The sequence below is a fragment of the Cynocephalus volans genome, chromosome 12 (genome assembly GCF_027409185.1).
Source record: "Cynocephalus volans isolate mCynVol1 chromosome 12, mCynVol1.pri, whole genome shotgun sequence".
Classification (NCBI taxonomy): domain Eukaryota; kingdom Metazoa; phylum Chordata; class Mammalia; order Dermoptera; family Cynocephalidae; genus Cynocephalus; species Cynocephalus volans.
The window spans coordinates 66678525-66705511 of record NC_084471.1 but is presented as its reverse complement, the minus strand read 5'-3'; the positions used below and the strand labels follow the sequence as shown (position 1 = coordinate 66705511).

At 36.0% G+C, this 26987-nt stretch overlaps 1 protein-coding gene across 3 annotated transcripts in view; it reads right to left on the bottom strand.

Moving 5' to 3' along the window:
- LOC134391556 (cyclic AMP-dependent transcription factor ATF-7) overlaps positions 1 to 26987 on the bottom strand; it is an 82346-nt gene that overhangs the window by 43928 nt on the left and 11431 nt on the right. For all 3 annotated transcript variants that reach the window (XM_063115537.1, XM_063115540.1, XM_063115539.1), the window contains exon 2: positions 21124 to 21192. In XM_063115537.1, the coding sequence (XP_062971607.1) occupies positions 21124 to 21171 (48 nt within the window). In that variant the 5' untranslated portion in view covers positions 21172 to 21192. The remainder of the gene's footprint in view (positions 1 to 21123; positions 21193 to 26987) is intronic.

Below are 26987 nucleotides of genomic sequence, written 5' to 3'. Positions count from 1 at the left end.
TAGTCTACTCTTTTCTCCTGACTCCCTACCACTACATATTTGATTTTCAAGTAAAACATCTCAAATGTTTTAGCACAATAGGACCTAGAAAAATAGGGTAACAATTAGAGGGTCCATGATTAGTAATTAGTGGGAGGGTTTGTGACTGTGGGAGAGTCACAGTTTTGTACGAAAAGAAACAAGGGCCGACCCCGTGGTGCACTTGGCAGAGTGCGGCGCTGGGAGCGCAGCAGCGCTCCCGCCGCGGGTTCGGATCCTATATAGGGATGGCCGGTGCGCTCACTGGCTGAGTGTGGTGCGGCCTGTCACAAAAATGACAAAAAAAAAAAAAAGGAAAGAAACAAGACATTCTGCATTTAGGCTCAGTAGACTGAGGAAGAGGACCATTGAGGCAAGAAGACTAGAGAAAAAAGAAAAAACAAAAATGTAAATCCCATTCATCTTTTCACTATTTATAGGATTAGAGAACTGTTAAAGGTAAGATTTATGATTTATAAGAGAATCATAAATCATACTAATCTTTTTCACTATTTGCAGGATCAGAGAGCTTCTACTGGTTACAAAAAGGTTGAAGTTAATTGTAGGAAGTGATAAGTTCCCTGAAGACAGGGACCATGTCCATTTTACCTAACGTTGTATTCCTAGAGGATAATACAATGCCTAGTATACAAGCAACACTCAAAAATACCAGTTAAGTGAACAATAAGATTTTTTTTCTGTCCCACTGGGACTTGCTTTGAAGGAAAATAAAACCTTAATCAGAACCTTAACAAATTCTACACCCGCAGGTATCATACCCCAAAATGGATTAAGATAGGATATCAATTTCCTACGGTAAGTTCAATGAGCTTTATATGACAGCTAGCAAACAAACTTGCTTCCTTCTGCTTTAAAGCTTTAGGGGAGTCAGTGGAAATGACTGAAACAAAATGTATCTTGTATAAAGAACAGTACAGTAACCAATTTAGGAGCGATCAGTTTTTCCATCAGGAGCTCTCCTCACAATTTGATGAGAGTAAGAACATCGAGACTACAACTCATTCATGTACAATGTAACATCAATATCAGAAAAGCTGAAAAGGAGCTTCTTTTCTAAGATGGAGAAGAAGGGGACCAGGAAAGCCTACACTGGATAATTCTACTCTTCTTAATGATGCCCTGATACAGGTTAAGACAGTGTTTTTCAAACTGGGACATGATCTATTAGTGGGTAATAAAATCAATTTAGTGGTTTGTAAACAGCATTGAAAAAAGAGAAAAATAACCCAGACTGAAATACCAGAACAACAACAACAACAAAACCAGAGCACATCATATTAGGTAAGAATAAATACTATTATATGGCTCTCTAATTTGTATTATACAAACATGTGTTTTAAGTTGCAATGTAAAATGTATTTCATGCTTTGGTTCACAAACTAAAAAAGGACTGAGATTCTGATTTCTGGTCCCACATATACGGTGCTTGTAAGCCATCACCCCATCCTAACAACAAATAAAAAGCTGAACAAACAACTGAAAAATCAACAACTCTTCTTAGCTCTATCAGAGAAGTGAGGTCACAGGACAAACTGCTGCCCCCAAAACTGCCAGATACAGAGAATCACAACTTAAAGGTACAGAAACCCACAAGCTAAACCCACAAGCTAAAACCACGGTGAGAACCAGTGCCAGAATAGGAAGACCTGACTGTAATTGATGAACTCAGAAGCTTAGTGCAGACAAGTCTGAGAGTTAAAAACTCCAGGAGGACCCAGTCATAGGGGAGCCCCCACACTTCTCTGAGTTTTACCTCCAGGAGCTTTACTAAGTTCATATAGTAAATATCAAAGAAAAATTCCCTAATGCTTCTGGTGGGGGGAGGGTAAAAGTACAGCAGTCTCCCTTTATCTGTGATTTCACTTTCCAGGGTTTCAATTACCTGCAGTCAACTGTGGTTTGAAAATAGGTGAACACTGTAAAATAAGAGATTTTGAGAGAGAGAGAAAGAGACCACATTCACATAACTTTTATTATGGTATATTATTATAATTGTTCTATTTTATTATAAGTTATTATTAACTTCTTACTGTTCCTAATTCGTAAATTAAACTTTATCACAGATATGTAGTATAGTAAAAAACACAGTATAAAAAGGGTTCAGTAGTATCTGCAGTTTCAGGCATCCACTGGGGGTCTTGAAATGTATCCCTGGTGAATAAATGGGGACTACTGTAATCATTTTGAAGTACAACAGAACATTATGTTCTTCTTAACAAGACCTGCCCTCAGGAAAAACAACTTTATCTGAGTCTAACTGTTGGGGTTTTATCAGAGCCTAACTGAACTGGGAGAATGGTAATACCCAACCCCAGCCCGCTCTAGCCATCCTGTCCCATCTAAGGGGGGAAAAGAAAACAAAACTGAGAAGCACTGGTGAAGTTCATAGTCCAGGGTTACAGGTTCACCAAAAGACTGAGACCTAATCATAGGACAAAAGAACACTTCCCTACCTCACCACTACATTACTAAAAGCTTATTTACTGTGGTTCCTTTTACCCACTGTGCATCATGTCTACCTTTCAACAAAAAATTACAAGGCATACTTAGAGGCAAAAAACACACTTTGAAGAGACTAAGCAAGCATCAGAACCAGTCAGATATGAAAGGAAAGTTGGAATTATCAGACCTGAAATTTTTAAAAACTGTTATTAACATGCTAAGGGCTTTAATGGAAAAAGTAGGAACATGCAAAAACAGATGGATACTGTAAGAAGAGAAATTCTAAGAAGGAACAAAAAAAATGAAAAAAAAATGCTAGAGATCAAAAATACTGTAACAGAATTGAAAATGCCTGGGATGGAGTCAATAGTAGATTGGACATGGCTGAATAAAGAATCTCTGAGCTTGAGGATATGACAACAGAAACTTCTAAAACAGAACAGCAAAGAGAAGAAAGACAAAAAACCCAAAAACCAAAGAACAAAAACCCATAACAGAATATCCAAGAAGTGTGAGACAATTACAAAGGTATAATATACATATAATGGGAATACCAGAGGAGAAGAATGAAAAAGGAACAGAAGCAATATTTCAAGCAATGACTAAGAATTGCTCCCAAATTAATGTTAGACACTGAACCACAGATCCAGAAAGCTCCAAACCACAGATTCAGAAAGCTCAGAGAATGCCAAAATGGATAAATGCCCCCCAAAACAACACTTCAGCATTTCCACTCAAACTTTGTAAAATCAAAGATAAAGAAAAAAAAAAAAAAAAAAAAAATCTCAAAAGAAGCCAGAGGGAAAAACTCTTTACCTATAGTGGAGCAAAAACAAGAATTACATCTGACTTCTCCTTAGAAACTATGCAAGCAAGAGGAGAGTGTAGTGAAATATTTAAAATCCCACCAACCTAGAATTCTGTATCCTGTGAAATTATCCTACAAAAGTAAAGGAAAAATAAAGAATTTCTCACACAAATAAAAATTCAGGGAATTTATTGCATCAGTAGACTTGCCTTGCCAAAAATGTTAAAAGAAGTTCTTCAGAGAGAGGGAAAATGATACAGGTCAGAAATATGCATCTACATAAACAAAGGAAGAGCATCAGAGAAGGAATAAGTGAAGGTAATCATTCATAATTGATCTGACAGATAAGTTTGTTCAAAATAATAAAAGCAACAATGTGTTTGATTATGTATGCTTATGTATAAGTGAAATGAATGATAGCAACAATATAAGGGATGGGAGAGAGGAATTAGGAATATTTTGTTATTATAGTGTACTTGCATTACACGTGAACTGGCATAATGTTATTTGAAAGGGGACTTGGATTAGTTGTAAATGTATATTGCAAACTCTATGAAAACCATTAAAAAAAGTAAAAAAAAAAAAGAAAAAGAAATATAACTGATATGCTAAGAAAGGAGAAAAAAGGCAATCATACTAAATGCTCAATTAAAGCTAAAAAAGTCAGAAAAGGTGTGGAAGACAAAACAAGGAACAAAGAACAGGGGCAAGAAAAACACAACAGTAACAAACATGGTAGATGCTATTCTAAATATATCAACAATCACTCAAAACATCTCTGGTTTAAATTCACCAATTAAAAGACAGATGGTCAGAGCAGATAAAAAAATAAGACCCAACTTTATGTTACATACAAGAACTACCCACTTTAAACATAAAGACACATATAGATTAAAAGTAAAGGGATGAATCTCTATACTGGCCAGCAGCCAAAAAAAAAAAAAAAGTAAAGAGATGAAGAAAGATACACTATACTAAAACTAATTTTATTCTTTTTTTATTTTGCAGCTAGATGGCATGAGGAAAACTAATTTTAAAAAGCAAGAGTAGCTATATTAATTTCAGACACAGCAGACTTCAGAGCAAGAAAAAATATCAGGGATAAAGAGGGGCATTACATAATGACAAAATAGTTAATACTCCAAGAAGACATAATAATCCTTAATGTGTACTTCCCTTAACAATAGAGCATCAAAATATGTGAGGCAAAGACTGAGAGAATTGCAAGGAGAAACAGATGAATCAACTATTATAGTTGGAGACTTTACCACCCCTTTATCAGAAATGGACATATCCAGTGGCAGAAAATCAGTAAGGACACAGTTGAACTCAACAGCACCATTAATCCACTAGATATAATTAACATCTATAGGCTACTTCATCCAACAATAGCAGATTATACATTCTTCTCAAGCTCACATTGAACCAGATAAGATCACATTCTGGGCCATGTAACATACCTTGACAAATTTTAAGAAATTTAAATCATACAATGTCTGCTCTCAGGCCTCAATGGAATTGAACTAGAAATCAGTAACAGAAAGATAGCTGGGAAATCTGAAATACACAGAGACTAAACCCGCTTCTATATAACGTATGGGTCAAAGAAGAAATCTCCAGAGAAATTAAAAAATATTTTGAAATAAGTGAAAATACAACTTATCGAAATTTGTGGGATGTAGCAAAAGCAGTGACTAGAGGGAAATTTATAGCATTGGACACATATGGGAGGATACTCTAAAAAGTTGGAAAAGATTCATATTATCTTTTGATTCTATTTTTCCATGAACTTTTTGAAGTACCCTCTTAGAAAAGAAAGATCCAAAATCAATAATCCAAGCTTCCACCTTAGAAAACTAAGGGGATAAGGGCAAATTAAATCCAAAGTAAGCAGAAGAAAATAAATAATAAAAATTAGAGCAGAAATCAATAAAATTGAAAATAGGAAATTAATAGAAAACAAACAAAATCAAAAGGTGATTCTTTGAAAAGATTAGTAAAATCGATAGGCCTCCAGCTAGGCTAAGAAAAAAAGAAAGAAGATACAAATTACTAATATCGAAAATGAAAGAGGGGACATCATTACAGATCCATGGATGTTAAAAGGATAATGAAGGAATATTATGAACAACTCTATGCTCACAAATTTGATAACCTACATGAAACGGACCAATTCTTTGAAAGACACAATCTGTCAAAACTCACACAAGAAGAAATAGGCAATGTGAAATTGAATAAATAATTAATAACCTTCAAAAACAGAAAGCACCAGGCCCAGAGTGTTCACTAGTGAATTCCACCAAATATTTAAGAAAGAAATTAGACCAATTCTCTACATTCTCTTCCAGAAGACAAAAGCAGAGGGAATACTTCCTAACTTATTCCATGAGGCCAAAATTATCTTAATACCAAAAACAGATGAAGACATTACAAGAAAAGAAAATTACAGATTAATATCTCTTATGAACATAGAAGCAAAAATGCTCAACAAAACATTAACAAATCTAATCCAACAATGTATAAAAAGAATTACACTCCATGACCAAGTGGGATTTATCCCAGGTATGCAAGGCTGATTCAATATTTGAAAATAAATTAGTGTAATCCATCATATGAACAGGCTAAAGAAGTAAATTCACATAATCATATGAATAAGTGCAGAAAAATCATATGACAAAAATCCAATACCCATTCATGATAAAAACTCTTAGTAGACAAGGAACAGAAAGGAACTTCTTCAACTTGATAAAGAATATCAACAAACAATCCAGAGCTAACCTTATACTTAAATGTTGAGAAACCCAAAACTTTCTTGCTAAAATCACAAACAAGGCAAGATGTCCCCTTTCACACTGCTTTTCAACATCATTATTGGAACTTCTTGTAATACAATGAGAAGGAAATAAAAGGTATACCATATCAGGAAAGAAGAAATAAAACTGTCTTTGCTTGCAAATGACATGATTGTCTATGTAGAAAACCCAAAAGAATCAACAACAAAGAATTCCTGGAACTAATCGGTAATATAGAACAAGGTTGCAGAATACAAGGTTATTATAAAAAAGTCAATCGCTTTCCTAGATACTAGCAATGAACAAATGGAACTTGAAATTAAAACATATTATCATTTATTAGCATCCCCTAAAATGAAATGCTTAGGTATAAATCTAACAAAACATACCCAAGATCTGTATGAGGAGAACTACAAAACTCTGATTAAAGATACCAAATAACTAAATAAATGGATAGATAGTCTATGTTCATGGACAGGAAGACAATATTGTCAAGATGTGAGTTCTTTGCAACTTGGTCTATAGATTCAACACAATACCAAGCAAAATCCAAGCCAGTTATCTAGTGGATATTGACAAATTGATTCTAAAGTTTACATGGAGAGGTAAAAGACCCAGAATAGCCAACTGGATATTAAAGGAGAAGAACAAAGTTAGAGGACTGACACTACCTGACTTTAAGACCTATTGTAAATCTCCAGTAATCAAGTCAGAGTGGTACTGGTGAAGAAACAGACAAATAGATCAATGGAACAGAATAGAGAGCCCAGAAATAGATCTACATAAATACAGTCAACTGATCTTTGACAAAAAAGTAAAGGCAATACAATGGGGCAAAGACAGTCTTTTCAACAAATGGTACTGGAACAACTGAATATCCACATGCAAAAAAGTGAATCTAGACCCAGACCTTACACACTTCACAAAAATTAACTCAACAACAATGACAAAAATAATAAAAGAGAAAGAAAAAAAAAAAAAAAAAAAAACCCACTCACATACAGAAAAAGCAAACAAAATTAACTCAAAATGGATCATAGACCTAAATATAAAATGCAAAACTATAAAACTAACATTGGCAATAACATAGGAAAAAAAGTTAGATGACCTTGGGTATAGTGATGACTTTTTAGATACAACACCAAGGGCATGATCCATGAAAAAGTAATTGATAAGCTGAACTTCATTAAAATAAAAAAAACTTCTGCTGTGAAAAAGACAATGTCAAGAGAATGTGAAGACCAGCCACAGACTGGGAGAAAATATTTGCAAAAGACACATCTGATAAAGGATTGTTATGCAAAATATACAAAGAACTCTTAAAACTCAACAATGAGAAAACAAACAACCCAACTAAAAAATTGGCAAATGACCTGATCAGACACTTCACCAAAGAAAATATAAAGATGGCAAACAAGCACATGAAAAGATGCTCAACATCATATGTTATCGGAGAAACTCAAATTGAAACCACAATAAGGTACCACTACACACCTATTAGAATGGCCAAAATCCAAAACACTGACAATACCAAATGCTGACAAGGATGTGGAGCAACAGGAGCTCTCATGCATTCCTGGTGGAAATGCAAAATGGTACAGCCACTTTGGAAGACAGACTGACAGTTTCTTACAAAACTAAACATACCCTTACCAAGTGATCCAGCAATCATGCTCTTTGATATTTACCCAAATGCCTGCACATGGATGCTTATATAGCAGCTCTACACACAATTGCCAAAACTAGGAAGTAAGCAAGATGTCCTTCAGTAGGTGGATGGATAAATAAACTGTGGTACATCCAGATATTAGAATATTATTCAGCAATTAAAAAAAAAAAAGCTATCAGGCCATGAAAAGACATGGAGGAAACAAACGCATACTACTAGATGAAAGGTAATCCGAAAAGGCTACATATTGTATGATTCCAACTATATGATATTCTAAAGATCAATGGTTTCCAGGGGTCAGTGGGGAAGGGATGGATGAATAGGCAGAGCACAGAGGATTTTTAGGGCAGTGAAACTATTCTTTATGATATACAATGATAGAAATGGTGGATACATGTCACTATATATTTGTTAAAACCTATAGAATGTAAAACACCAAGAATGAACCCCAAAGTAAATTGAATTTGGGGTGATAATGCATCAATGCAGGTTCTTTGAGTGTAACAAATGTACCACTATGGCTTGAGATGTTGGTGATGGAGGAGGTTGTGCATGTGTGGGGACAAGGGGTATATGAGAACTCTCTGTACTTTCCACTCAATTTTGCTGTGAATATAAAACTGCTCTAAAAATAAAGTTTACTAATTAAGAAAAAAAAAAAAAAGCAAAGGAAGAGCGGAAATGAGCAAAAAAAAAATTGAAAACCACTGAGTAAAAGCAAATACTTATTGCATACTGTTCTCATAAAATACTCAGAAAAGAGCCTGAAAAATTAAGCCTGAGGTAGAGTACCCAATGCTTATTATTCTAATGTTAAGACAGAAAAGCACAGCATAGCAGAAAAGTCCAACTTCCTAGCAAGAACTGTTGTCTCCTTGACAGAGCTCCAATCCAATTATGCCCTGGCCACTGATTTTTCTATCACAACCTCCCCTTTGTTTCAGAGACAGCATCCACAATCTTCTGTTCATGCAGCAGAGGAAGAAATTGCTTCCCAGAAAGGCTTAGCCCTCTGCATTTTACTAGATAAGAAAAAACAAAAAGCCATTCCACACTGACAAGCTGATTCCTGTCTATGGAGGAGCAAAATGCCTCCCTTAGGACTAAGGGAATAGCCAACAAGGTACAATATGTTCAAACCTTTAACTGCTGCTCTGCCAAGAGCTGGTATGTATGTGTACACAACTCTCTCTCCCTTCTGGCAGTCAAATGTACATAACTGAAAGTAGAAATCTCTGTAAGGCCCTGTCTAACTAATTTCAAATGCATATGGAGTGAAAGAATGCTGAAATAAAGTCTCTCCTTTCCACTGTTGTGATTTTCTAGGTAAAACCTAAAAGAGAAGAAAAGGAAAGACTGAAGATGGAATAAAGTGTTGAATCTAATAAGGTGTTTTATAAAACATCTTTAAACACCTAGACCCCTGACATTTTTAAGAGCAACTACTTTTATTGTCCCCTCCCAATACAGCCTAATGGGAATACAGTCTCTCCCTTAGTCCCAAGAAATACCTGAAGCTGAAGTAAAATGACAAATGTTTAAAGTAATGAACATAATACAGCGAAAAAATTAATGTGCACAGTATGCCACTGTGTAAAGAAATGATGCTCATTTTCCCCAGTAAGCTAGAGAACAGAAACACAAAAAGGAGGTAATTGAGGCTTAGCATTAAAATGTAGTTTTCATCCATCCTATTAAACTGTCATTGTCTGATAACCTCTCAGGAGCCAAGCTTTTAGCTTTGTTCTATAGGTTGCTGTCCTTAGTCACCTTTTCTTTGCATTTAGTTTTTTAGGAACTCCTAGCATCACACACACACAAACACAGAAGTGCACGCATACACATAACTAACCGGTCTATCAGAGGCAACCAGCAAAGTAAACAAACGAGATCTTTGGATACCTAGAGTAATCATTTTGGTAGGTTGCAATCTTGTCCAAAGAGGAATTCTCAGTTCTGAAGTCAAGAACTTGACTTCATGGCCAGAGGTGGAAAAGACAAGACTCCAGTCGGATATTTCCCGCAGTTGAATGCAGAGTTAATTTCACATAGTTCACAATTATACTATGAATCACTATCAGAATAAAGAAGGAAAATATATATTTTAAGCAACTTTCCAGTGGGAGAGAAAGACATTCAGACAAAACACACAAAGGATCTCTTTACTAAAAATAATGAGACTCTCTGATCTCTTTTGATCCATTATGTATACATCTACATATTTTTATTGTTTAAATTATTTCACATAAATATTTCCATGTATCTCCTTAGCCATATTTCTTCACTTCCAATAATAAATAATGAAGGAAATATCCATTGCATTAATACACCACAGTTTGTAAGGGGAAAGGAAAAAACAGGTAAATAGAGGTGTAGTGAAGTCAAAGAAGAAGAGGATGTGAGACCTGAGTGGAGAAAAATTTTATTATTCAACAGGTCAGGTTCCCATGCCAAAAATGTCAGAATAAGTAAGTCAGCAATTACTGGGCAGATCATACATTTCACTATACTGTTAACATACTTCTAATCATACTCTAATTCCACCTCAGTCTTATTTCCTCTTACTAATCACTATGGAAGCCACTAGAATAAAAGCCCTACGACTACATGGCACTACACAAAGCAAGAAATGCCGACATCATCCTTTGCATTTGGGAGCTTATAGGCATAATACTAAAATGAGAAAGAAGGGAATATGAATCAGGAAGAAACCCAATCTACAATTCATAAAGATGACACCACAAGGCTTCTTTGGGCCTATTTGTAGAGGATGGTGAAGCCATATTTTTAGGTCACAGTTTTCTAGTTCCATCTACATTTCTGGTTGGTCAAGAATTAGTTTTCTTCCCCCTCTTAATCACAAACTTGCTGCAAAATGATGATGGTTTACGTTAGAGAGAGTTAGCTACACCTCAGCAGCACTCCCAGGCAGATAAAAAAAAAACAAAATACACACACTGTAGATTAAGACTGAGGCAGTTGCAGAGAAGTCCCTTTATTTTAGTACGAAATCTGTATCTTTTTTTTTTGCACAGGCAGAGCTCAGCTGTAGATTCAACTCTCTCTGGTATGGCAGCCAGATTCCTGAATCATTAACAAACTATATGGTGGACTTACTTGACTGATTGCATTTGGACTGTTTAACAACAACAAAAACCCAGTACGTATTTACTTTTTCCTAGGCTAGATGGCATATTAACATGTGTATGGAGAATAAAAGGAAGTAATTTAGCCTAGTAGTTAAGAGTGCTGGTCTGAATCCTGACTATCTGGGTTTGTGTTGTAGCTCCATCGCAAAATATTATGACCTTGTACAACTTACTTAACCTCTTTAAGCCTCAGTTTTCTCATCTGTGAGATGGGGGTAATACTAAAATCTCCTTCATAGCATTGCTCAAATTAAATAAAATAATACTGGTAAAGCACTTTTGCACAGTACACAATAAGAGCTCAGTTAGCTATGGTTACTGCTGTTGCTGCTGTCCTCTCCCATTCTCCCCATATGCTTTCTGGGTACAAAAATAATTTTCCTGTACATTATATAAACATAACATTTCCTCCAAACTGTATATGTATATATGCACACATGACCAGTGAGTGTGCACTAATTGATGTTATCCTGCACATCATGCTTAGAGCCTTTCCTAGGCTACTGTTCATTTTACCATAGATTCAGTTCAGTTCAACAGGTGAGGAAATTAGTACTGAGGCCAAGACTGGAAGATTCTCATATGCAGTCAAATCTAGAGGGTAAAAAGACAGTATCTCTATGAAAAGAGATCTTACCCAATACCAACAAGCTAGGATTCTAAGTAGATAGGAAGCTTGAACTAAAGAAATCAATATTTCACCTTCCCCATATTTTACCAGTCTAAATTTTCCACAGTAGGAAAAGGAGAAACTGGCTTTCTTTCCACAGAGAATTAAGTTGGTACCAGTGTTTCCTGGGGCCCTTGTTAAGATTTACACTTTTCAACTAGCTTCTAGTAGAGGAAATTGAGAGAGCCTAAACAAAACTAAGAAGTAGGGCTGGCTAGTTAGCTCGGTTGGTTAGAGATGGTGCTGATAGCACCAAGGTTAAGGGTTCGTATCCCCATACCAGTCATCTGCAAAAAAACAAAACAAAACAAAGAAGTAGATCTGTTTCTTTGACACCCTCATAAGTTGCAATATCTCCTTTGTTCGGGGACCATTCCACCTAAGTCAATCTTCATCTACTATCCCCTAACCACAAATAAAAATTTCTGTTTCTCTATGGAGCCAATATCACAGCTATCACTAAACTAATTCATACTAAAGTGTGAATGATAGCCTCCACAGACTTTTCCAAGTTTCCGTAGTTTTCCAAGAACTTATTAATTTACACGAATCTTTAATTAATGTAGAAGAACAGGAGTTTATTTCTAAATGGGGAACATTTCTTGTTGACCTTTCAATTGCACTTTTTAAAAATCATATATAAGGCCTATGGGAAGGAGGGAGAGAAGGAGATTTTATTGTCCCCAACCCCATCAAAGGAAAAGAGATCACATGCTTTGCCCAGCCCTAAAACCTTGATTCCCCAGATACAGCCAATTCAGTGTTCATCCTGTCCTCGATCCTAACACCTACAACCAGTAAAAATGTCTCTAGGCAAGCTAATTCTCATAACATCAGAGAGACTTTAAGCAGAGCAGAACAAAGGCTGGCCACCTAAATCTTCCTGGATAAATTCTTGGAATTTTAGAGGGAGGTTGGAGGTGTGGAACCTCCCAAAGCTAATTTTCTCTACCGTTTTCCAACTATTTCCGGTCACATGGTTATCTGCTCACAAATTAAAAAAAAGTATAGGACTATATAATTCCAACTACATGACATTCTAGAAAAGGCAAAACCATGGAGACAGTAAAAAGATCAGTGGTTACTAGAGGTTCAGGAGGAGGGAGGGAAGGATGGATAAATAGGTGGAGCACAAGGGATTTTTATGGCAGTCAAACTACTCTGTATGATATTGCAATGGTAGAAACATGTCACTATACATTTTTCAAAACCCATAGAATGTACACAAAAAGAGTAAACCCTAATGAAAACAATGGACTTTAATTAAAGTACCAACATTGGCTCACCAATTGTAACAAATGTAGCACAGATGTTAACAGGGGAAACTAGGGGGGTAGGGGGTGAGGGCTACATGGGAAAATTCTGTACTTTACTCAGTTTTTCTGTAAATGTACAGATAGATGCTCTGAAGTATATTAATTTTAAAAAATAGAGGAAACACTGGTTAATAATCCCTACCAGGTACAAGCGCTAATAAAAGCCAAGATAAGCTGTACAAGAGAAAGGCATAAAGTACAAAATTAAACTGTAGGGCTTGATCTCAACCTGGAGAGGATAGTAACTAAAGACAAGGAAAGAAGCTTGAGGAAGTGAAGGAAGGTGAGAAAGACAACTCTCTCAGTGGCATTTTATAGTGACTGGTATGCAAACAACTAAAACAAAATTTCTCTCTGAAAAAGAGAAGAGAAGCCAAGATGCTTATAAGGGACACTGAGATTCTCAGCAGAAAAATCACACCATTAAGCCTCTGGAATACTTACAAGTATCACCCTGATGCTTCTCTCTGTGGCTAAGGAATCAGAGCTTGTCATTGTAACCAAGTCTGCAACCTGTGCTGATGCCAATCTTTATGGTGGACTGAGCTATTTTTCAGGAAAATCAAGAGATAATTGCCTAGTATCAAAAGAAGATCTGACTCTTGGGAGGAGAAAGGAGGCGTTCCTTTTGCCATAGGCTGATTCTCTCTGGAATAACATAAATGGCTTTTCAAGAGACCATGTTTTTGATAAGCAGAGCTGCACCTCTGACAGCCAATCTGCTGAATGCCGAACAAAGCACTCAGCTTTCTACAATGACTCAAAGGACACAGCAAGGCTACAGATTTATTCTGCTGACTTTCCCTGCAGAGCCACTCAAGTTTTTCAAAGGCAAAAAGGAAGAACTCTTTCCTTCTAACCCAGGGAATTGCAAATTCCACCTGGAATCTAAAAACATAGCTATGTTTGCACAAAATCTGACATCATCGATGTGAACAACAAGATTTAAAAGCTGGAATGATAGTTGGCAATTTTAGTCATTAGAGCAGAAGTTGGTTCAGCACTTCAATCTGCCGGCAGAATCAGCAGCCACAAACGGCACATGGTATGCCAGACTGGGAATGAGCTAATTTCACAAAATTCATTCCTATTCTCTCTGTACATTCACATGACAATTGCAAATAGTCCAGATTCTTACCAAAGCACAATCTTAGATAGCATATTTCACTGCACAAAGAAATTTCAAAGTGAAAACACAAAGGCACTGTTACAAAGACATAAACTCCAAAGCTTCGCTTTTCTCCATGATATTGTCCTTGAAATTCTATCCTTAACAAGATAATTTTGTGAGAAATAAATTTAAAAAGCAAATTTCCTTACAATAAACAATTCATAGGCTTTCTTCCTTGCAACCGTCATTTCTTCAAGATAAGATTTTGAAAGTGAAAAGCTTTCTACACATCCTAACTCAAAAGTAACAGCCATGTCCTGTTATTTAAAGGATAGTACCTCTGTGGTTAAATAGATTCAACCCTCAACAGACGAAAACTAGGCTTGAGAGTCAAAATACCCAATTTCTGTTTAAAACATTTTTGGTTATCTTATGATAAACAAAGAAAGGGGAAAAAAAGCCACTAAAATTTAGGGGTAATGAGCTCTCTATTTATTTTTAAAAATATGCATTGTTATATTGAGCAAGTACCCTGGAACAGGTACTGAGGCAAAGGGATTAGTACAAGCAAAACAGCACAGAAAATTATAAGCAGAAAACCAGAATAAGATTTTTACCTCAAACAAAATACACAAACTTTTTCACAAAAATTAATGAAAAAGGGACAAAAATAAAGATATTTTATAAATAATATTGGCAAACAATATACATCTTAAATTTTTAGACATAACCAAAGACCTGAAATTTAGCCAAATGTCTAACACTTGCAACTGTAACCCTTTCAAAGGGGTTTATCATTTGGTTATAAAGACTTAATTAAGATCAAAACCTGGATCTGACCAAATTCTGCTGCAGGAACTTTTCTTAAAGTATTATTATTTTTTTTCTTAAAGTATTAGAAAGTCCAATTTTAAAGAAGCATTGTATTTTATTTAAGTCACTGGCATATGGTTAAAAAGCTTAAGTTTGCCCAGTTACAATCCTTTGAGCAGAATATCAAAGTTCTCTTTCTTCTCTTCAGAAAGATCTTCCAGAGAGCAGCTCTTGCACCTTGTTCATAATGCACGATTCATCGGCATTTCTTTTCCTTTCTAAATGGCCGGGAGGGAAGAACTTCATAGCCACTGCGTGTGGTTAGTAATGGCACTTTTACTTGTCATTGTACAAAGCCTGTTAAATATTTACAACACAGACAGCAATATCTAGTCCTAAACACCCAGTTGTGAGTTTGTATTTTTTTAGAAATAAATCTATGACAAGTTTTCCCCAGCAAAATGCCAGAATACTTTACTAACAGCTTCAAGAGACCAAGCGGGTCCAGAGGAGCAGTTATAGGCCATCTGGTGATTACTTATTATTATTTATACAGCACTGTAGATGTACACACAGATGTGTTATGAATCCACATACAGAGAAGCCCTAACAAGGGCTTCAGACAGAATGCGACTGCTGAGCAAGTCGATCTGCATTAAGGAAATACACTAAACAGAGAGAGGGTACATTTTAATCTGCTCCATTAGCTTGGATACTATTTGATAAAAGAATGAAGAATTCTATATAATGACAGTATGTTCTAAGTCAACAACCTAGCTATATGTGGTTTTGCAAGGGTGGCAAAAGAGAGATAAATGAAGGACAGGCTCTCATATCTAGAAGAGACTTTATAATCTCAGCAGTTTGTAAAAGGAGAGACTAAGAAAGAGCCTCTCTCCTGATTTAGGAAGAACTGAGATACAAAGATACAGGGTTTTATTTTTTTCCCACCAGGAATGCTCTGAGAATGGTTTCTGGGCTCCCATTCCAGATATTAAGTTGAATCCAAGGGAAACAAGAGTGAAAAACCAAAAAATTTCACCTTAATTTCCTGGTTATAGCTCCAATTAGATTCATATAGCCTCGGGGGAGGTGTGCAGACTGGAGCAAGGATGCATTTAAACTATGCTCTTAGTAACATCATAATAAATATAAAATAAAAAACTAAAATAACTAACCACATGTTTCTAAGGGCAAGTGTCAAGAGTGACAGATCTGACATTAAGAGACTTTGGTTGAGGGCTGGCTGGTTAGCTCTGTTGGTTAGAGTGTGGTAACTGATAATGGCAAGGTCCAGGGTTTGATCCCTGTACCAGCCAGCTGACCCCTGCCCCCCCAAAAAAGAAACTTCAGTTTAATTCCTTGCTCTTAACATCTCTGCATTTTTAAAATCCCAGTTCCTATTTTGTCTATATGATGCATAACAGCGGTCTACTTCCATCATAGGGTTACATAAAACTGCAGCAATACCCAGATTAGACTGAAAGGTATTGCAAAATCAACATATTACAAAAAATAACATTAGAGTTTGGCCTAATTGTGTATAATGCAGTGTATTTTCAGCTGCCTGACAGCATGCAGGCACTTTTACCAGATGGGAACTGGATGAATTATTGAATGAAATATGAATTATTAAATAAAAATTTGAATTTTTTTAAACTCTTGGCAGGTGGTGAGGAAAAAAGTCTTATTTGTTTGCTTGAAATTGCCCTCACCTGTCGAAGCTGTAAACATAGCAAATACTACCACAAATGGCATTTACCTATCAGAGCCATTTCTTCTCTTATTATTCTTCAACTCAAGATGATTAGTAACATAAAGAATTAGTAATAGCATCAACTTATTCTTCTTTGCTTTTCTTTTGTGCTCATGCCAGGTAATAGGGAAGCTTGCCAAAGGGATAGAATTAAAGATCCAGAGTCCCACAGTACCAGTATGGCCCATTTAATGGTAGGGCTGGGATAACAGAAATAATCTCTATAGATTTGTGTTATATAGGCAATAAAACATACACCTTTGCAGCATGCCAGCATTTAACCAATCATAGGAGCTATTTGTTGCCTCATATATTACAGTGCAATAGAGATTTAAGGGATAATGTTCATGTAGACAGAGGATACGAAGCAATAAATGGCTTTGGAGGTTGGTTAAATGCCAAGTGAAGCCAGGACTACAGCACCATAAACATTATTCCTATTATATGACAAGATAAGGAGGTATAAGAAGCTGCCCTCAGTCCCACCACAACTAGGGCTCCATCGCTATTCTTGGCTTTAGAAAGGAAAAGTAGACCTCAGAGGTCTGAGTTAGTTATTTATTTCATGTCTCAGAAAGATATCAAGAGAATCTCAACCTGTACCTAACTGTCCTCTGGGAGAAGAGAAGATCTGATAGTCTTCAGGGAAAAAAAGAGTAACAGCCCCCCAGGGTCATAATGGACAGAGAAATAATCAAAGGATTTTTCCTTAAAAGGACAGAGTTGATAGAGTGGTTGTGACAGAAACCTTTCTGAATGCCTAATAATGGGATGACACTAACTGTCCATGAGTAGTATCGCCTCAGAGGAAATGTGTTCTTGTTCTTAAGGAAATAGGCAATCTAACTAATAAACTGATATGAGCAGCTTCTGCTCAAAGACTTGATTATGGTAACCAGAAGGACTACTTAAATCTACATCATTTGTACTGCAAACCAGTGTCATGGCCTTACAGGTAAGTACAGGAACATGGAATTTATTGACTCCTGGTGGTAAAACTGGGCAAAAAGCATCCAAAAGTTATCTAACTGCATCCACATGAAGTAACATCTCAAATTCAAGTGTACTGACAGAGACATAGCATTTATTCCTACTTCCACATACAAAAAACTTTAGAATCCACTTTTAAATAAAAGTGTCCACCCAACATGACTTCCTAGATTCAGCGCCAAACTATACTTCTATTACTTTACAGTAACACAGAGCAGAGCCATTTTATAGTTACAATATTTTTAAATATATGCTATTTTATAAACATTTCAAAAACCCATATAACTCATTTAACCAGTCCTCTGCCAACAGGGTATTTGGGGCACTGTTGCCTTAACAACACTAACCCCATTCTCAGGAGGCAGCTCTACTAACTACTACTGCAATCACATTCCACAGAGAGGTATTAGCAGGAATATTGCTTTCCCTGAGTTCCTCTTCAGGAGGGCGCTGAGGCCTCGAGAGAAACAAAGAGTCTCAGCAGGAGAATCGGAATAAGAGGGGTAAAAAAACCCTATCACCTGTCTTTTTGGATAAGAATGCAGACAGCACAACCTTCAGCAGTCATTTTTTTTTCTTAAAGTACATGTGGCATATTTAGAACTCAGCTGTGTCACATCAACTTACTGTTGGGAAGTGGATCATGCACAGAATCCAAAAATAACAGCCATTAAAGACCTAGCAACCAAAACATGTTTATGTATCCACTGAAAGCCTGGTGGTTTTGATTATATAGTGGAGAGTATATTCCCTTAGTCTATTTTAGTTGAATTTTCCTTCGCCTTCCCTCAATATTAAGGCATAGGATGATTTTTGAGTTTAGGGGTACAAAGGATAAAGTCTGAGCAGGGAACAGATATTGAAAAAAAGGCAAGATTCCTACAGTTTTTTGTTTGTTGGTTGTTTTTTTAAGAATCAGTCTCCTGAATGACAATTTGCTTTCATTCCTCCTTCCTCTATCTGGTAGAAGCCACTGCTTTTTGAAATGTCTATGCTAGTAGGTTCTACACCATGCCTTGCAAAAATTATCATGGTCCTTATTACCCCTCCTGGGGCTTATGTAGCCTATTTATTATTCTGCCATTTCTGGAATAAAGGACAAGTGGACTGTAAATAGCTTGAAGGCCTCAAGGTGGATCCAGAATGAAACCATTCTCAAGGGATATAAGGAAGTTGGATGACAGGCCAAGGGTAGTTTAGCAAATTTATCTTCTCTGCCAGATTTTCACTATTTCATATAACATAAAGCAATCATAGTAAATCTTGTAGAAATCCTACTCTAGAGTTATTTGTTATCAGATATTGGGAGAAACTTGGAAGGAAACTAATTATAACAAGAACTATAATCTCACTTGAGTATAAAGTTTTGACATGCAAAGGAGGTAAAGGGATGAATCATGCTACCTTCAAAGTCTTAGGTTGTAGCTTTCTATCCTTTTTCTATGAAGCAAGTACCTTGAATCCCAAAGAAGAAAGTAGCAATTTCCCTGAATTTCACATTCACCTTCCCACTGAGGGAAAAAAGCTTTCAGAACCTAAGCCAGAGATTATAATGAATCCTAATAACCAAAATACCAACACACTATTCAGAAATAAGAGGGAGAAGTAGGGGAAGAAAATGGCTTATGGTAAACAGAACCCAACAATACAGGAAGGAACCAAAGTAAAAAGTCTCTACTATTTCCCTACCAAGGCAAAACAAACAAAAAAATCAAACATTAATTTCACAAATTTGAAAAATCTCACAAATTTCAGTGACTATTCTTTTCTCATGAAAGAGCCTGAAAAGATGTTATTTATATTTTTCTTCCTCAAGAGAGCTTTAGAGATGCTTTTCTTATGTATTCTTTATTTTTCATCATCCATTTTTATTTCTTTGAGAAGTATGTGTCTGGGTGGTTTTAAGCATACAACATATAAGAGGGGTACAGGAGCTGAGTAGCTCAGATAATAAGTGAAGAAAAATAATGGTATGAGAAAAATAAACCTTTTCACCAAAAATGCAGATTTTTTGAGTAAAGGACAGAACTGAAAAGGTGAGAAGGGTACCAGGTATCAGTTGTGGGAGTCACAGTAAATAGTGCTATTAAATTTATACACAAAAATTTGGAAGGATCATTTTTAGATATATATTTTAATAAAGCTGTCTGAAACGTGAAACAAATCTACCCTATTTTCACAACTGGCTTATATTGTTTAAAAAAAAAATGTGTGTGTGTGTGTGTGTGTGTGTGTGTGTGTGTGTGTGTGTGTGTGTGTGTGTGTGTGTGTGTGTGTGTGTGTGTGTGTGTAAAGCACATGGGGAAACACACAGTCCAACAACAGAGCTGAAGACTTTGATAAGGAAGGAAATACACTCCAGGATGCTGAATATTGCAGAATGGAATGGTTTTGTTGGAAATTTTCAGTATTTACTGGAATTTGGAATCTTCCTTCTGTTCATTCCTTGTTACCTCCCCCATCTCATCTACCTCTCAAATTCCAATTCTTAGGAATCTCTGGAATTTAGCTCTTCTTTTTGTCTAAGTATTTACAATGTTTAATAGAACTAGCTTGCAATCTCATATACCACCAGTAAGTGTCACTGGACAGTCACATGACATATTCCTAACTAAATAGAAACTCAACCCTTCAGGTTCTATAAAATGAATTAATGAAGGCAGGTAAAACTTTCTTTGTATTCCTTTCTTCACCCTTGTGAAACATGGCAATAGGTAAGGGTCTAGGAAGAAGAATAAAGAAGGTGCAAAATGGGAAACAAAAAAAAGGCAATTTCAACAAAATTTATTTTAAAAAGCATGCGAAGAAAAATATCTGACATATAATGTACACATATACAAATAATTATGTGGCAGCTGACACACAAAACAATGCATTTCATAGCATCAGACAGGGAAAATGTTTATATAATGTTGTGAGGTCTCAAGGTCTATGTTTTTTGGGTTTTTTCTTTTGTGGCTGGCCAGTATGGGGATCAAAACCCATGACCTTGGTATTATAAGGCTGTACTCTAACCAACTAAACTAACCAGCTAGCCCTTCAAGTTCTATGTTGTATTTGTCTATCCCAGATAAATACGTGCCTTAGGTACTAACAATAATTTTCTGGATGAATGGTCAAAAGAAACATTTTTTTTTCTTATTTAAAAAATCCTAATAGACTCTGGCAAATTGGAGTTCGCCATGAATGGGTACATTCTCATCTGCCTCTTTAAAGATGTTAGGCAGACTTTTATATCCATGGAGGTTGAGGAGAAGATATTTCTAAACTTGCTCTGTATTTAGATGAATAGCTTTAGAAAGGAGGAGAGAGCAACACATATTCTTCAACACTGTGTGCTGGAAAACAAACACCAGTAGAATAACAATATGGAAGAGAGCAAGGCAGATTTCATTATGGTAGAGTGCCTACACTTCCTCATAACTTGGATTTACACACTGCAAATCCTCTGATCTGATTACCTCCAGTGATCACGTAAAATACCAGCTTTAAACTCTTTGCCTTAGTGATAAAACAGCCACTTTGATTCACAACGAGACATTCACAATAAAGTATATTGTAAACGTACCTGTCCACAGCCCGGGGCATTGCACACAAACGGTCTGTCGTCTCCCATATTTCATATAGCAGAGCAGAGCTGAGGAGGGGGAAGTTGAGAAAAAAAGTTATGTTAAATACGCTGGAGCAAAAAAAAAAGGGGGGGGGCTTCAAAAATATCAAGCCTAGAAACAGGTGTTCCAAGAATGCCATCTATCAAAGCTGTAAACCCAGGCTACTTTGGGGAGACCTATTAGACAGGTGGAATATGATCTACTGTGCCTCAAATGAAACTTTTAATTAGAAAAATTTAGACCTAAGTAGTCAAGGAATCTCAATCCTTTTCTAGATTTTCCCTTTCTGCTAAAGTATATAGCACACTCCAGTCTGCTAAATTACAACCAGTGCAGTTCCCTATGTCAATAAATTCACTGAACACTCGATGCGGAAGCCATATTTCTGAACTAGAGAAGACCAAAATTTGTCATTTAATTAATTAAAGGATTATAGGAGGGGTGCTCCATTTTACAGGGCCATAATCTGGCTCCCTGGTGTATAAACTCTGAGACTGTTGGCAAGGGCCGTTTATCCCAGATTATTGCCAAAGAAAACAAAGCACCCATCCTATTGGGCTACACGGGAAATGATTTTCATTAATAAAAAAATAAAAATAAAAACCTTCTCTCCCCACTGGGAGGCTCCTTCTCCCCCCACCAATCGTCTGTGGCAAATGGAGAAATATTGATGCCCTTCCCCCCTCTGGTTCTATTTATGGCTAGGTTTTTAAAAGCAGCAATAAAACAAATGTCGACTCTTTGGGGGTTTACTGGGTGAATATGTTCCGGCTGTTTGTGCTGCTTTCGGCCAGAGTTCTTGGGCTGCTCTATTGCAGCCAACAGATGTGTGCTGCTGCAGGGGATAAAAGAAATGGCACTAAAAGGCACCACCATCCATCCCCTCTATTTCTCTGAAGGGTTTATGCTGGTTTTTTTTTTTTTTTAATTATTGAAGCTAAACTCTTGAAATGTTGATAAAAATTCTTTGTCAAGAACAATAATTCCAATGTAAATGTGTTGGGGAAATTTCTCATGTTTCAACTAGAAATAAAAACAGAGGTGGAGATGGATAAGAATTAGAAATGCAAATCATAGTAAAAATATTCCTAAAAGATAAACCGTATTTTGGAAGGATGAAAGAGAAAAATGGGGATGGGGTGGAGAGATAAAAAGAGTCTTACAGAATAAACTCCTAAAGGGCATTTTCAAACATCTTTACAAAAGAATATGAACAAGGGAAGATGAGAGAGGAACTTTGATTTGAACATGCCTGGAAATGACTTCAGAAATATAACCAAATTTCATATTTTTATCTTGGAGATAAACCAAAATGTCAGATCAATCTCATTCAGGCCTGCATTAAAATAAATGTTCCGGCTAGCTTAGTCAGTAGAATAAAATAAAATAAAATAAAATGTGAAGATACTAGACTGAATCTGGTAATCAGAAAACCATGCTTAAAACTCAGAAGGTAGCTAAGAAACATCTCTCCTACTCCCTTAGGACTCACTCTGGGGTTAGAAACCAGTATTTCTGCTTGTCTAATCAGTAATTCCACAACTAATCGGTGTTTAAAATTGTGGGGTGCCTCATAAAATAGAAGAGGCTTCTTGGTCATCTTTCAGTGTGATAGGAACATGCTCTAAACTATGAAGGAAACTGATGCTGCAGCACTGTTGTAATGGAAGACAGCCTGTATGTACATACGTGTACACAGATTTATATCACATTTAGCCAGGATAAATTGCTTCAATAAATTCTGTTCCTAGGAGAGGCCAGCTTGAGCTGATGACTGGGTACTGGGAAATGAGAGCTTCATTCTTCTTCATACAGCCCCAGGACAAGGGGGTTTTCTGGTTTGTTTGTTTTAAATACATGATGATTTTTTTAGCACTTTCTGGAACTACAATACTGCAAAAAATAAATACAAATAAATAAAAGTAAATAAATGCAAAGACCAAGGCCATTATGGCTGAAAATTCAGAGCATGTCTGGAAAACAATTCCTCTCTGGAAAAATTCATAACTGTTGTCCTAAAGATAATTTCACTTCCTAGTTCCATAACCTGCTTTCCTAATATAGTCATGAAATGAGTATTATTTCAACCAGGAAGTAAACTACAAGTGCTAGAGTAAACATAACACAGAGACCAGGTAAGATTCCATATCTTTATCTTGGTTCTGTTATTTGGGGCTAAATATTCTCATTTTCTGTTTAGAGGATGGAAAGGATCCTGGCTGAGAAGTGTGGCTGCACTGGCATAGGAAGTGATTAAATAAATTCTGAATGGTTTCCCTCAAACCATAAAATTTAAAACTTAAGTTGGCTTTGCAAAATCTTATCACAATATATGGCTTCAAATTTTTATTTAATGGCATCCTTACTATGAGATAGAGATGAAAAATCATGGCTTTCTTTAAAACAACAACAAAAACAAAAAAACCTTGGGCAGAAACATCATTAAAATCTATAGAGAAGTAAGAATTCTCACTGCTCTTAAATATTCAACTGACAGTCACTAACTGATTTCCTGCTTCCTTCCCAATTTGCTGGCCTTTGTTTTACCATTTCACCAAGGGACATCACAATGGGAGGAAGAAGGCTCTCTTTCTTAAATGTCCACAGTTATTCTTAAATCATTCCCTTACTCTGTTGCTCCTTGCAATTTCCATCACTCCTGCTTTAAAATTTTTTCACTTTAAAGTGACTTGTCTTTTTAAAACCATTTAAATATTTAACAACAATGAGAATGACCTGACATCCCATAAAAAAAAAAAAAAAAATCCAGCTAACGTTTTTGTTTTTTAAAAATTTCTCCCTCGTTCCTAGTCTGCTGAATCAATTGTTAGTTTTCTACCTGACACTTAAAACAAACTTCTAGATTATCAACCAGGTCAAACTGATGCCATCTCAAAACCAAAAAGCAACACATTTCTGAGTATAAACAGTGTGACAAAAAGTGAAATCTTGAATACTGATGCTGCCACTCACTAGAATTTAACTCCCAGCTCATTTGTAACTGTACTGCTTGACAAGTAGACCATGTGTCGGGGCATGGCACTCAAAGTGTGTCTGTCTCCTTGATCTATTCTTCAAGATGAAATGTAAGCATTTTATAGAACTAAACAATAAACGACAGGAGAGGGATACACACATTAAGAGGTACTGCCAAGCGAAAATGAGATGCTTTCAGCAAGTATTGTAGAACAGAAAACAAAGATGCATAAAAAGGGGGTCCTAGAGGCTGCAGAGGAAAAGGCTCATATACTCAGAGTCAGCAGAATGCATAAATGATAAAAATTAATATTTACTCAAAAGAGAAAGTAATCTGAATGCTGGGAGAGAAGTGAAGAAAACCCAAGGTTTATAATATAATTTCTAATAACTGAGATAATTTCAAAAAATCTATGTTAAATAGTTTTGTCAGAATGAAAGGTAGATCTTAAAATGGTCAATGTACAAGATAAGAAAACAGATTCTAGGGTAGGGGCTAGTAGGTTAGCTCAATTGGTTAGAGCGCAGCCTTGTAACACCAAGGTCACAGGTTTGGATCCCCATACCAGCTAGCCAAAAAAAAGAACAAAGGAAATAGATTTTCTCCGTAAATGCAGATTTATCTATCTATCTTTTTTTAATAGAATGAGGATGAAATCTATCACTGGGGGCTACAAAGTCAATTCTCTGAACCTGGTTGTGATGTGATCATTTCTCTATTAATTAACTGATGTTAATAAAGATGGCCCAACTCTAAGTAAGGAATGGAAGCCATGTACAAACACACCCAGGGGCCTGTTGTTAGGTTCCCAATGACAAAATGCAGACACCGCTAGGAATAAAAATGGGAAGGGCACATGCACCATAAATATCAAAGATTCACAAAAATCTGGAAGGGGTTTAGATTAGCTCTCATTCATTTGAAAAACACTGCTAAGGAATTATTATGTGTCAGGCAAAGTAGACATAAGAAGAAAAAGACAATAGGCCTTTAGAAGAAAGAATCTTTCACTCCTTTGGCATGAAGGAAGCCAGGTAAGTGATAAGAAGGATGACTTAATTTATAAGTTCAGTTATCAGGGGTTGATCAGTACACATATTATTTAGATCCCTTGATATTCCTCCTACCATCTATGGCTATTTTCAAATTCCTTTGCTAGCAACTCCAGAGTATAGACAAGAGCACAAAAAAGAGGGCTTAACATTCTTGGTAAAAGACTTAACAAAAGGCTGGTCTGTTAGCTCACTTGGTCAGAGTGTAGTGCTGATAACAGCAGCAAGGGTTTGGATCCTGGTACTGGCCAGAAGTCAAAAAAAAAAAAAACCAGAAAAGAAAAGAAATAATGATTTTTAAGAAGTTTAAAATTAATAACCACAACTTACTTTTTCAGTTATACACATTTAGTCAGTTTTAAAATTCATTAATTCACCAAATATTTTATTCAGTGCCTACCGTATGCTCTAGGCCCCAGGAATTCAACAGTAAATGAGACACACAAGGTTTCTTTTTTTTTTTTTTTTTTTTTTTTTTGTCGTTTTTTCGTGACCGGCACTCAGCCAGTGAGTACACCGGTCAGTCCTATATAGGATCCGAACCCGCGGCGGGAGCGTCGCCGCGCTGCCAGCGCAGCACTCTACCAAGTGCGCCACCGGCTCGGCCCGACACACAAGGTTTCTGCCCTCACAGAACTTACTTACATTCTAAAGGGAAGAGACAAATAATGAGCAAGTAAACAAACAAAATAATTTTAGATTAACAGCAGATAATTGCTATTAAAGAAATGAAACAGTGATATGTTAGTGTCTGGAACTGGGCTACTTTAGTTTCATGATTGCATTATATGTGACTAAAAAGGAAATGGGGTAGAATATAGAGATCTAGGTTAAAACTTCAGGAAGCTTTTCCTCTCATAACACAGTAGATGTTTAATAAATATTTACTGATTTAACATTTAATAAATATTTAAAGTCAATTTACAAGTTTACACTTAACTTGAAATTTTTACAGAAAGTTGATGGGTCCGCAAAACATTTGCAGTGTGGGTATTTATATATATAAGACTATGTATATTTAAGACATTTTAAATACATATTTACAACTACTTTGTGCCTAAGGCACTTTATATGCCTACACCCAACCAATTCTATGCAGTTCTTAGCACTCAATAACATAAAAGGAGCTACTTTTTGGTTAGAGTGCTAAAAATAGGGAGGAGGGAAGTATTTCTCAAGTTATCCCTTAATTGAACCTTGAAAACAAATCCTTGGCCAGAGCTTTTAAGATATATGTCCAACTACAAGAGAATGCCAGTCAAGTATGTAGCAGAAAGGACACCTTTATGTAATACTTTCAGGAGTACCTATTTAGACAAAATTTCTGGAAAGCAATTGACAATATTTATATTAAATGTCTTAAAATATTTTGTATTCTTTGAACAAATCATTCTTGTTTCAAGACTCTATTCTAAGGATAAAACCAGAAACAAAGATGATTTATATATTAAAATGTTCATCACAGTCATATTTATGATAAAAAAAAGAACATAAATTAAATATTTAAGAAGAATAGATAAACATACCTTAAGGTACTGCCTTACAATAGACTATATTTAAGTTGTTAAAAATTGCATTTTGAAAACTATTCAATGATATGAGAAAATGCTATTTATTAAATGAAAAAAAGCAGGATATAAAATTGCATCTGCAACATAATTCCAAATCTATAAAAAAACAAACAAAATAATAAGCATATAAAAAGATGAGGGAGTTGGCCAGTTAGTTCCCTTGGTTAAAGTGTGGTGCTGCTACCACCAAGGTCTGGGGTTCGATCCCTGCACCAGCCAGC